Source organism: Eubalaena glacialis, chromosome 10 (assembly GCF_028564815.1).
Source record: "Eubalaena glacialis isolate mEubGla1 chromosome 10, mEubGla1.1.hap2.+ XY, whole genome shotgun sequence".
NCBI classification, from domain to species: domain Eukaryota; kingdom Metazoa; phylum Chordata; class Mammalia; order Artiodactyla; family Balaenidae; genus Eubalaena; species Eubalaena glacialis.
In genome coordinates this window covers 72,700,066-72,713,031 of record NC_083725.1, presented here as the reverse complement: position 1 = coordinate 72,713,031, position 12,966 = coordinate 72,700,066, and the positions used below count along the sequence as shown (strand labels likewise).

General features: G+C 39.3%; 1 protein-coding gene across 2 annotated transcripts in view; it reads left to right on the top strand.

The window, feature by feature from the left end:
* LOC133098591 (interferon-induced very large GTPase 1-like) overlaps positions 1 to 12,392 on the top strand; it is a 31,015-nt gene extending 18,623 nt beyond the window's left edge. For both annotated transcript variants that reach the window (XM_061201388.1, XM_061201389.1), the window contains one exon: positions 3,421 to 12,392. In XM_061201388.1, coding sequence (XP_061057371.1) covers positions 3,423 to 10,721 — 7,299 coding nt within the window. In that variant the 5' untranslated portion in view covers positions 3,421 to 3,422 and the 3' untranslated portion in view covers positions 10,722 to 12,392. The remainder of the gene's footprint in view (positions 1 to 3,420) is intronic.
* The last annotated feature ends 574 nt before the right edge of the window (positions 12,393 to 12,966 follow it).

Below are 12,966 nucleotides of genomic sequence, written 5' to 3'. Positions count from 1 at the left end.
CCAAGGAACTAGTGTATTTCATCTAGGTTATCAAATTTGAGAGCAAACAGTTGTTCATAGTACTCTTTTCTTCATCCTCTTAATGTCTATAGGATTCATATTCATAACCCCTATTTTATTTCTGGTATTAGTAATTTGTGCCTTCCCTCTTTCTTTTCATAGTCTGAATTATCACTTTTGTTGGTATTTTCATAAAATCAAATTATGGTTTTATTGATTTTCTCTATTGATTTCCTGTTTTCAATTTTATTGGTTTCTGCTTTAGTTTTCATTATTTCTTTTCTCTTGCTTATTTGAATTTAATTTTCTCTTCATTTCCTAAGGTGGAAACTTAGATTATTGATTTCAGATAATTTTTTCTTATATATGCATTCAATGTAAATTTCCCTCTAAGCACTGCTTTCACTGTAGCCCACAAATTTTGATAAGCTGTATGATCAAGTGTTTTTGTTATTTCATTTTTTCTCTGTTAGTTTGACAGTTACTCTTCTGTTTGACATTATATTAGAAATTGCAACATATATTCTACTTAACAAATGGCACCAAAATCAATAGAATCTTTGACCCTCCTCTCAAATACCGCAAGGACCTGTTGGTGATATTTTCCTTCTCCTGAAAAAACATGCCTTAGTAGTTCATTCAACGTGCATTTCCAAGTAGCAAACTCTGTCAATGTGTTCTTTTCAATCATGTTTTTCTTCCACTGTAACTCTTTAAGGATATCTAACTCTGTACAGAATCCTAGTTCGTCAGCTATTTTCTTTCAATAAATTTAAAATTCCATTCCACTGGCTTCTGGCTTCCATCAATCCTGCTGAGAAGTCAGCCCTCTCTCTAATTATTAGTTGTTTGAAGATAAAATCTGTTTTTCTCTAAATGCTTTGTTTTTGCTGTTTTATTTTCTGCAGTTCCACTATGATATGTCTGATTGTGAATTTATTTGCCCTCCTTGGTGTATGCCAAGGTCTTAAATGTTGGCTTTAATTTGTAATGGAAATATTTCAGTTGCTTAAAATTTATTTACCTCTTCCATCAGATATTACTTCACTATCCAGTAAATTGCTTGAGGCTCCAAAGAATTTGTCTTAAAAATTTATCTAGATATTTTAGATATCTTCAGTTGAAAACGTTGTTCTGAGTTTCTAAGTCTGCCATAAATCTAGATTCAAATTTTAGTGACATTGGGGAAGATGGAAAGCACAAAATAAGAATGAGTGTAAGATGAGATGACAATTATAGAAATCCAATAAAGACAAGGTGAAGGCAAAATCTTTTGGAGAGCTGGTAGGGGATTAAAAAGAATTGAGATTGAAGAGAGATTTAAATGGATAAATTGAAAGGACATGGTGAACTGCATTCATGTCAGCAGGAAGAAGGATGAGTAGGACACCCATTGACCTGGAAGTACGATAGTGACATTCAGTAGGACAGGAATTCCAAAAAGAGGGGAAACCTGAATAATGTGTGAAGTTGCGACATGTAAAATCTCATCTCATCTTCTGCCCAAAGATATGTCCAAAGGCATTGGGGGGAAAAACATAACATTGAGGAAACACTGAATACTAGAACATTTGGTCCTACATACACACATTAAGATGGCATCAGTAGAAAAGAGATCTTCATAATCCATATACAGTTCATAATATAAAACAGTTATTCATAATACAAAGATATTATTAACTAGTGTCAGATGAAGAGTAAGAAGTGAGTGACAAGTATAAACCAGGTAAGAAGTGCATTTTATTTATTTACTGAGATATAATTAACATATAACATTGCATAAGTCTAAGGTATACACCATGCTGAATTGATACATTTATATATTGCAATATTACCAACATAGAGTTAGCTAACACCTCTATCACATCACATGATCATTTCTTTATTGTGGTGGGAACAATTAAGATATAGTCTCTTGGTAACTTTGAAGTTTATAACACAGTATGTTGCTTATAATCACTATCTGAACATTAGATGTCTAGGACTTATTTATCTACTGGTTGCACATTTGTACCCTTAAACAACATCTCCCTAATTCCTACACCTTCCAACCCCTTGTAACCAGCATCCTACTCTCTATTTTTACTAGTTTGGCTTTTTAGATTCTACATATAAGTGATATTATACAGGATTTGTCTTTCTCTGTCTGACTTATCTCATTCAGCATAATACGCTCAAGGTCCATCTGTGTTGTCACACACACATGGCAAGATTTTCTTCTTTCTCATGACTGAATAATATAAATATTCCATTGTGTGTGTGTGTGTAGTAAATCTTTATCTGTTAAGCCATGGACTGACACTTAGGCTGTTTCCATATCTTGGCTATTGCGAATAATGCTGCAATAAACATGGAAGTGCATATATCTCTTCAATTCCCTGTCTTCACTTCCTTTGGATATATATCCAGAAGTGGATGCTGGACAATATTGTGGTCCTGTTTTTAATTTTTGAGGAACCTCCACAATCTTTTCTATAGTGGCTGAACCAACTTATATTCTCAGCAATAGTATACAAGTGTTCCCTCTTCTCCACACCCTCTCCAGCATTTATTATTTGTAGATTATTTGATGATGGCCATTATGACTGGTGTGAGGTGATACCTCATTGTGGTTTTGATTTGCATTTCTCTAACAATTAGCAATGTTGAGCATCTTTTCACATGCTTGTTGGCCATCTCTTCAGGGAAATGTCTTTTTAGGTCTTCTGCCCATTTTTTGCTAATCTCATTCTTTTAATGTAGCTGTCCAGTTTTCCCAGCACCACTTATTGAAGAAACTGTCTTTTCTCCATTGTGTTCTTACCTCTTTTGTTGTAGATTAACTGACCATAAGTGTGTAGATATACTTCTGGGCTCTCTATTCTGTTCCATTGATCTATGTGTCTGTTTTTAGGCCAGTACCATGCTGTTTTGCTTACTGTACCTTTGTAGTATAGTCTGAATCAGGGAATGTGATACCTCCAGCTTTCTTTTTTTCTCAAGACTGCTTTGGCAATTTGGTCTTCTGTGGTTCCAAATAAATTTTAGGATTATTTGTTCTACTTTTGTGAAAAGTGTCATGGGTATTTTGATAGTGATTGCATTAAATCTATAGATTGCTTTGTGTAGTATGCACATTTTAACAACATTAATTCTTCTAATCTAGGAACAGAGGATATCTTTCCATTTCTTTGTATCATTTCCAAATTCCTTCATCGGTATTTATAGTTTTCAGAGTATAGGTCTTTCACCTTCTTGATTAAGTTTATTCCCAGATATTTTATTCTTTCTAATGTGATCATAAATGGGACTGCTTCCTCAATTTCTTTTTCTGATAGTTCATTATTAGTGTTTAGAAAAGCATCAGATTTCTGCAAATTAATCACAGAGTTCTGTATATTAACATGCCAAAGGCTAACTGAGTGTCTTTTCGTCCCACAGCCATGGACACAGAAGAGTCTACCCCTAATGAGCTCCTGCTCAGAGGCAAAAATGGGCAAGATCTCCAAGAGATGTTGAGAGAAGCAGGATTGGCAGTTGAGTACTGGTTGCCCAAGCTGCAGGAACACCTGGGTGTGACCTGTGCCCAAGCCTTACAACACCTAGAAGAAAAAGAACTCCAGAAGCTGCAATCCCAGGCACAACATCCCTGGGAGAAAAGGGCCCTGGAGAAGCTGCTTAACCTGTCATACTCAAATACTCTTTCAGAGTTACAGGAGTCTCGGGTGGAAACAATAAAGAAAAGGCAGAAGCAGGCAGAACAGGCACTGCAGGAGCTAAGAGAGATGCTGGCAGAAGGGAGGCAGCGACAGGAAGAGGCAGTGAGGAAAAAGGAAGCAGAGCTGATGCAGGCAATGGAGATCCCCAAAGAGTTCTGGCCACGTCCCGAAAAGTCCCTAAGAGACGTCATGGAAAACATGCTGGGACAACTCAAACTTATGGAGGGGACACTGTCTCACAGGAAGAACCTTCCAGATAGAGAGCTGGTGCGACATGCATCTGGAGGACTAGCCCTTCAGGGAATTTACAAAACCAGTGACCAAAGGGGCCTGTTAGAGAAGAAAGAGGAGCTACTCAGTGTCCCCAAGGAGTTCTCACTCTGTGGCCCTAAGCAGAGTACACGGATGGAAACAAAGGAATTTACATCTTCTCAAAAAGAATCCATGTTCACCCAGGCTGTAGAGAAGCTGGGCTTCAGTGTAACTGCCTCAGCAAAGGGTGGAGGTTGGGGATTTAGCCTGGAAGCTGCTATGAATCAGAGCAAACATTCAGAATCCGAGGAAACCCAACAGTCACATTCTAAGCACTCTTACTTCTGCTCAACCAAGTTCAGCTACATCCCACTGGCCTCCTGCCACTTTTCCACTGACCAGCTCCAGTTCTCCAAGGCTGCTCTACAGGAACTGAAATGCATTGAAGACCTTTCAGGTCAGCCAGAAGACCCAGACAAACTTCCCTTGCTGAGGCGCAGGACTGAAGCCTTCTTTCACAGGTTTGGCTCTCATGCTAACCAGGGCCCTCTGCACCTGGGAGGAATCTACTGGTGGAAAGCCATTTCAGAGGGCTTCCAAAGTGAGCAGCTGGCAGAAGTGAAACAGCAAGCTGCAGAGGCCCTGGATATTTACATAAGGGGCAGCTACAGTGGCTTTGGAGTGAATGTTGCTGCAGGTGTGGATGTGTCAGACTCTCATTCAAAAACAGCCTCTCAGGGAACAACCTTCCAAAATCTCCAAACCAAAGTCCAATTATCTGTGGCCCAGACAGGTGGCCCACCAGAAGCAAATGGCCTTTCACAGTGGAAAGCTGGCCTAGTTGCCAATAATCAAACCTGGTGTGTCATTGACCGGGGAATTCAGCTGGTGCCCGTTTGGGACATCATCCTCACCAGCCACCGAAGCGATTTTAAGGATCCTTATCAGGTAGCTAACTGCCTGAAAGACAGCTACACTGCTCTGACTGGTCTTACTGCCCAGATCCAGGAGGGAGAAGAATTACTGAGTGTTGAGAAGGAGGCTAGGCTTTTCCTAGAGGATGTGAAATCCTGGGAGGTATCTGATCCTGAAGAGCAGCTTAAAAAGCTGATAAATTTCATGCAAAGATTGAGTGAAAAAATAAAAAGTTATAACGCTTGGACTAATATATGCCTCACAGATAGGAGTCTGCAGAATTTTCTGGTAGACACTGTCAACTTCTGCAAACAGTATTCCACTTATGAAACTAAATTTATTAAATCTCAGTTGTGCAGCCTTTTGGATCCTCACATCTACAAAGTGACAAACTTTCCTCAGGCTCATTCCATCATGCAGTGGATGTTTCAGTCAGAACCAGAGGAAGAGAATGTCAATATCACCCAATTTTCTGAATTAATTAAAATCTTTAAAAAAACCCAGAATGACCTTATGGAAGTAAAGGCCAAGTCTGAATCCACAGAATCAGTGGAGGAAGCTCAAAGCAAGGCAACTTACGAGGTCAGCTTGTCTCTTGGCTGCTTCTTGAGATACCTCCAAGAAACGGGGCAGCCAGACACACACATCTTGCTACTTTTGATTGCAGCTGGTACAGGATATCATGTGGTAAACAATACATTTCAGTATCTCCTTGGGTGTGATGAGTTAGACTTCCTACTGGATAAAATGCAAACTGCCCTAGATAAATACCAAGAGCTCAAAAATATTTGCAACTACAAGGCTCAGGCATTCCTGGTGCTCACAGGTCTGACAGCTACACTTGGCATCAAAGTTGCTTCTCCAGAGGAGAAAACAGAACGCTTGGCATTAGTAAGACGTCACATGGGACAATCTTTGTCTAAAGAAGTTGTACATGTCCTCACCAAACTTGGGGCAGATCATGATTGGGAAAACCTAGAAAAAGACTTGAGATTGCTCATTGATGGGGATTATGAGGCCACCGTCTCTTCATTGCAAATGGAGGATGTGAAAAAACAATTGCAAAGTCTTTTCCATGGAAAGAAACAGCCCCATGAACCACATGATAATGAAAGTAACAAACGGGAGGTCATAGAAAATAGAGCCTTCCTAGAAATACTCCAGCGTCTAGGCCTAGAACATTACTACCCAAAAACGATGAGCAGAGCTAACTTCCATGTGATCTCCAAGAATCCTGTGTACAACACCCAGCCCTGCTCTGAAAGAGAGCTTCCCTACTATTTCCTACAGAAGCTACTGATGCTGGATTATGGGCTGAGATACCTGATCATCAAGGATGATGAATACACAGAGAAGCAAGTCTATCCAAGCACCTCAAATCAACAAAAGGAGGCTTTTGATCCATATGAAGATCTATTTGAAGACAGTAATAGCACCACTAATCCTTCAGCAGCCACTAATGCCAGGCCCTACATTCACCCTATGGATATACAGATGGCAATTCTTCACTGTGCAGATGATTTTGCCAGACAATACATTTTGGCCAAACTTTCCATTTGTCAGTTTGCCCTCCCCCTTCTCATACCTAATCCTTGCAATGCTCAAATTGAATTCTGTCTCTGGTCTCTCAGTCAAATTAGGAGGAGCTGGCAGCAAGCAGGGAAATCAATAAAAGAGGAGAAGGACAATTACAAAAATCAGCAGATGTGTCGTGTCTCTACCCCCATTGTGTCTTTTATTAGAGTTGGAAATGGCTTCTCTGCCTCCAAATCTCAGATCATGAACTGTCTTCTCAGTAAAAGGAAACATGATGTCTTTTTTCACCGACATTGCAAAGGGAGCAGCACAGACTGTCTCTTGATGGGAGGTGTGGTGGAAGTTGCCTGGTTCTGTCCTGGGGGTGAAGATCAGGACAGGTTTGACAACTGCCTGACCTTCATCAATCTTCATGGAGATGCAAAGGAACATGAGAAGCAACTTGCCTTTTTGCAGGAGGTCTCTTCTCTCATTGTGGTCCTCATGTCAACTTCTGATGACAATAAAGAAACCCGAAAAATTGTCCGTGACCTGTGTCAGCAATCAAAAACTTTAATCTGTTTGCTTGATGATAAAGAAAAAACCATGGCAAATAACTCTGGCCCAAGAGTGAGAATTGGGATCAGAAACAGAAATGAGGCAGAATTAACAGAGGAGCTCATAACTACAATCAGACGTTTGTTAGAGCTTTCTGACACTGCACTCAGCTTGGAGAACTGTGCCCAAATTGCTCGCAAGCAAGGATTGCTTATTGATGAAGACCAGAGAGAATGCAAGGAAGCCAAAGAAAAGGCAGAGATTCTAATGGCCCTACTGGGAGAAATGGAAATACCTCAGGTGAAGGAAAATTTACTACCCCTTCAGGGAAAACTGTGGCAACTTTGGTGTAAAAAGGACAAAGAACTCTATCATCTGAGAGAAAAAGGGAATCGAAGCATTGAACAACACAAGAGTGAGATTGAGACAGATAAACAAATGATACGATGTCAACAGTTGAGAAAAGCCTTTCCTCTCAACGATTTAATGCATTCTGTCCTTGAAGTTTTCCAAAATCATTCAGAAACTCACACCAAACTCTACTTCTTGCAATGGCTGAGTGTGTTTTTAGACAATTTGACTGCAGGACACTTGGAAAAACTAAATGAGAAGAAAAAGGCATTGTGGTCACTGGTCCAAAAAGAAAAGCAAGAGGCACCAAAGAGCAACTCTCTGAAAGGCTTGCAAAATGAGATAGAAGTTATCTCCAGAGAGATTAGTGACTGCACCTTGGGAATTGAGCAACTTCTCAGAGAAGTTGGCCAGATCTATGAAGCTCTGGAAGAAGCTTCATCCATGAAAGATACCCTATTTCTCTCCCTTCCCCACATTGCTGCAGATTTGATGCTATCTGGTTTTCCCATTGAGCTGATGGATGGGGATGCTTCTTATGTGCCCCTGAGGTGGGTGGCAGCTGTTTTTGACAAGGTCTCTGAGAAACTTGGAAACAAACGGCTCTTTGTTCTCTCTGTCCTTGGCCTGCAGAGCTCAGGGAAATCCACCCTGCTGAATGCACTTTTTGGGCTGCAGTTCACTGTCAGTGCTGGGAGGTGTACCCGGGGGGCCTACATGCAGCTTCTGAAGGTGGAGGAGACATTCGCAAAGGAACTTGGCTTTGACTTTGTGCTTGTTGTGGACACAGAAGGACTTCGGGCCCCAGAACTCAGCAACAAGTCCCAGAATCGTGACAATGAGTTGGCAACCTTTGTCATCGGACTTGGAAACTTGACTCTGATCAATATTTTCGGGGAAAATCCATCAGAAATGCAAGATATTCTACAAATAGTTGTCCAAGCTCTTCTGAGGATGAAACAAGTAAAAATCTCTCCTAGTTGCTTCTTTGTTCATCAGAATGTGGCAGAAGTTACAGCTAAAGACCAAACTATGGAAGGACGAAGGCGGCTAGAGCAGAGACTGGACGAAATGGCAGCAACAGCAGCTGAAGAAGAGCAGTGCTCAGATGTAACCCGCTTTCGTGATGTCATTAAGTTTGATGTTAATACCCACGTCTACTACTTTGCTCACCTCTGGGATGGCAATCCCCCAATGGCCCCTCCCAATCCTCGTTATAGCCACAATGTCCAAGAACTGAAAAGCAGAATTCTTGTGACTGCCCAACAGGAATCTAGGGGAAGCATCATGAAGATATCAGATGTAAAATTCCGAGTTCAAGATTTGTGGAGGGCCCTATTGAATGAAAACTTTATTTTCAGTTTCAGGAATACCCGAGAGGTCATGGCCATGAGCAAACTGGAAACCATGTATAACTACTGGACATGGGAGTTGAGGAGTCATGTGCTGAGCATACAGGACCAGCTGATCAACCAGATTCAGAATGAAAAAATACAGACACTCGAAACACACACAATTGAGGCTCCAGTTACAGAGAAATATGAAGCCATCATGCAAGAACTTGAAAAATATTTTAATGAAGACCCAGATAGTGAAGTGCTGGTACAGTGGAAAGGAAATTTTGAAAATAAGCTAATAATCCTTAAAGAGGCATTCATTTTAGACAGCCAAAGAAAAGCCAAAGAACTTCTTAGTTTTAAAAAGAATCAAGAAAAACTGCATAACAAAAAATCAGGTTATGAAAAGGAATTATTGGAAAAAAGCCGAGAGTTGGCTTTAACTGTAAAGGGCACCCAATTGAGTGAGGAAGAGCTACATGAGAAATTCAACCCACTTTGGAAAAAATGGGTCTATGATTTGTCCTCAACTCACCCTCCAGTCACAGAGCCTAAAATTGAAGTGGATTCTGAAAACATCCTTTTGGATTATTTCAAAAAGGAGAAAGACATGGCAAGCATACTGAAGAAAAATTCTGGAGAAAAGTTTGAAATCAAATATGACAAACATATCAAAATGAACAAGAAATATTTGAACTTAGTTACAATGACATTAGAGGCCCAGGATAAAGAGTCCATAAATATGACTACTAACCGCATTGTTTCAAAAGTTAACGAAACTATTAACAACATTAGTAGGCAAAAGCATGATTACAATCCAAGTTATTTCTATGAAATCCTGAGAATAATAGATGAGGAGGTGAAATCTGCACCCACTAAGGAAAGATACACATTTACAAGAAAATATGAAATAGACTTATCCTTGTGTTTATTCCAAAGAGCATCAATGAAGTTTCATGATATGCACAAGGCATTCAAGAGAGCAAATGATCCTGTAAACTATCTGGAAAGCAAGAAAGATGATTTCTTCATGAGTTTTAAGATCTCTTCTCAGGGAGCAACCTCAATTAAAACATTTGTTGATTTTCTGTGGCACAAACTCACCACTGCTGTCTCCAACACCATAAAGAAAAACATGGCCCGCAAAATTGCCGGGGACATGCAAGCCACCTGCCCGGCATTCAATGGAAATAGGGCTAACCTGGAGAAACACATTCTCATCTCTCTGGCAGAAGAGGAAAATTTTGATAATTATTGGCAGTACCTTCATAATCCGGAATCATTTTTTAAGAATTACATTGAAAACCACATTAAAAGATATTGTTCTGACAAAGGAAGTGAAAAAATGAAGACATTTTTAAAAATAAGTTCAGATGAAATCAAGAATGCCATCCTCTCAGCTATTCAGGCATCCACAGTAGTAGCTAAAGATAAAAACAGCACTGTGTCTGGGTGGTTGGATTTGTTCTGTGATCACCTGGGGAGTAACTTGATCTTCCCACGAAAAGACTTGATAAGCATTGAACACCAGGAGATAAAAGATATTGACTTTCTCAAAGAAGCCATGAGTAAAGCTTTGGATCCTGAAATGAAGAGAGTAGAAGAGAATGACTTGTATATGCTTATAGAAGAAATCGTTCCTGAAATCCAGAAAATGATCGCTGAACATCTCTCTGGCTGCTGGAAACAGTGTCCCTGCTGTAGAGCAATTTGTACAAACACAATCCCTACGCATGATGGAGACCACAGTGTTCCCTTCCATCGTCCACAGGCTGTCAGTGGAGGATGCTGGTACACAACAGACCATTTTGTCATTGATTGCTGTACCAGTTTGGTAGCAAGTGATTGCTTTTTGGTTTTGGGAGATGGCAGGAAAGTCCCATATAAGAACTATCGACAGGCAGGAGGGGAATATGCCAGGTGGAGTATCACCCCAGACACATCCACCCAGCCATACTGGAAATGGTTTGTCTGTCACTTCAGATCAAAGCTACAAGAAAAATATCTCAAAAGATTTATAGATAAAGGTAAAATTCCTGATGCATGGAACAAAATCATGAAACAGGATGTGCTTAATGACTTGAAAAAAAATTAATACTCAATGACCACAAAACAGCCCCAGTATCTGAACAAAGGAGGCACATTACCTGAGGAAGCCTAAAATATCACCCACTCATAAAGAAAACCTCCCTTATATCAATTTTTTCAATTGAAACATCTAAAACTAAATCAGTTAACAGCAAGAGTTGAAGACTTGCTGAGAAAGAACTTCATTTTTCTTTGCCTCAATTCCTTTTGCTTTAAAAACAGATTACTAAAATATATGAGTACATGATAAAATAAAAAGAAATCCATTTAAAATACCTACTTCATATTTTAAACTATTATTCTGAATGTTATTTTTTATTTTTAAATATATAATGTTATTTAAAGTCACAAGAAAGTCATTTTCATAGAGGGAAGTTAAAATCATTGCAGACTGCCACAAATTCTATAGAATAACTACATAGTTTAACCAATATACAGTTGACTGGAATCTACAAATTCTTTTCATTTCTAAGTGTATATTTTTTACCCTCAGAAATTTGTGAGGAAGAGTTATTAATGCTTGAATGCAAAAACATTCATGGAAAATTCATGATTCCCAATCCCAAATATAGTGCTTTTTAGGGATATCCTGTTATAGGAAATGAAAAAAAAAACAAAACCAGAAACTTGACCAGGATAGAGCCTGCATCAATTCTGGAAACATTATTCAACAAATATGGAAAATAGAAGTTAAATAACTTTTTATTTAACCATCATCCTCTTCTTCCCTGGTGCCTTGGCACTTGCCTGTGCATGTTTTTTAAAAAAGGAAAAAAAGAATTCACAGGAGCTTAGGTATTCAAAGCCTAGAGCTATGTACAAGTCTGAGAAGGACTTGTTAATGGAACAAGATTTATGACCAGGTAAAAAGGGCCATTTTAATCAAGGCTGTGGACAAGGTCAAATTTGATTAAGCCATGATCATTTAATCATTAATGATTAAAAAAAACTATTCCTTCAAGACTAAAATATCAAAAAATATATAGTTTTGTGTGGTGATATTTCAATAAGAGATGCTTTTTACGTATTAAAAGGTAAGAAAATGCTTATCTCCAAATCAGGCACCCTTGTGACTTTTCACAGTATTTGAGCCATAGGGTCATGGTCAGAAATAAAAATGAAGAACATGCTGAAGCCAACCAAGGATCTGAGAGGGGAAGGAAATCTCCCTTCTGCAAACTTTTACCTTCTAAAGCAATGACTTTTGCTAGGTTCTCAAAGCTGATGATCTGAAGGAATCCTGATGCAAAGAAAAAAGATTATTCATGCCTGACATAAGGGCATCCATTGGCTTCCATTTCAGGGTTCACTGTCTACCCCTCCATAGCCAGTGAAAACAGACAGTACAAAGAGCAGTCAAAGGACTTGGATCTTCAGAGCTGGGAGACAGGAGTGTTCACTCTGCTATCTTTGTGCCCCAAGGCTTCAAGCATACTCTCAGTTTCAGGTCAAATGACCATGTTTCCAGAAGAAATCCTGGAACAGAAAAATTATATGGAAAACAGATGTTCTTGGACAGTAGGGTTTCCCTTTTGTTCTCTAAAAAAGTAGCCTCACTGAGAGTTGGAACTAATAGGATAAAGTTGAAATAGTGATAAAAACAGAACCCATGCATAATATAGCACCTGTCTCTGACATAGCTGCATCCTTGATAACTGTGCAATGTTAACATTTGCTGAATGCCTTTCATATTTGTTTAATGAATCCATTAAAACTTTTAACTAAAAAGTATTATATATCATATATTAACTTTGATTTTTCAAGCCAAATTATTGTGCATGAAAAAATAAATTTTTGGATAAATTCCTCAGGCATTTAAGTAGAGTGATTATTAAATGAAATTCAGAGGCTGTGTCAAGAACCCAAAATGGCTAGACTTAAGTTGCGAATGAGAGAAGATGGCTATGTGTGAATGTGGTTTTCTGTGATAGTAGTGGAGAGTAAAGTGCCATCAACGTGGGGTGAGGATAAAAGGGTCAGTGGGTTGAGGTCACTGAGGGAGATCTTAGGAACAGTGGAGTAGGGTGAATGGAGTCAGTAGGGATGAGAATCATATGGTCATCAAAAATGGGAGATGATGGGCCCAGTGTAGGTCACAGATTAGAGATGGCCAGAGTTGTAAGGTCAATAGAGGTATGGTTCACATGGTCAGTGGAACAGGTCTCTCAGAGTCACTGAAAGTGGGGATCATGGAAACACAGGAATTGGGGGTCACCACATCAGTAGACTTCGGGGATTTCCAGAGTAAGTTA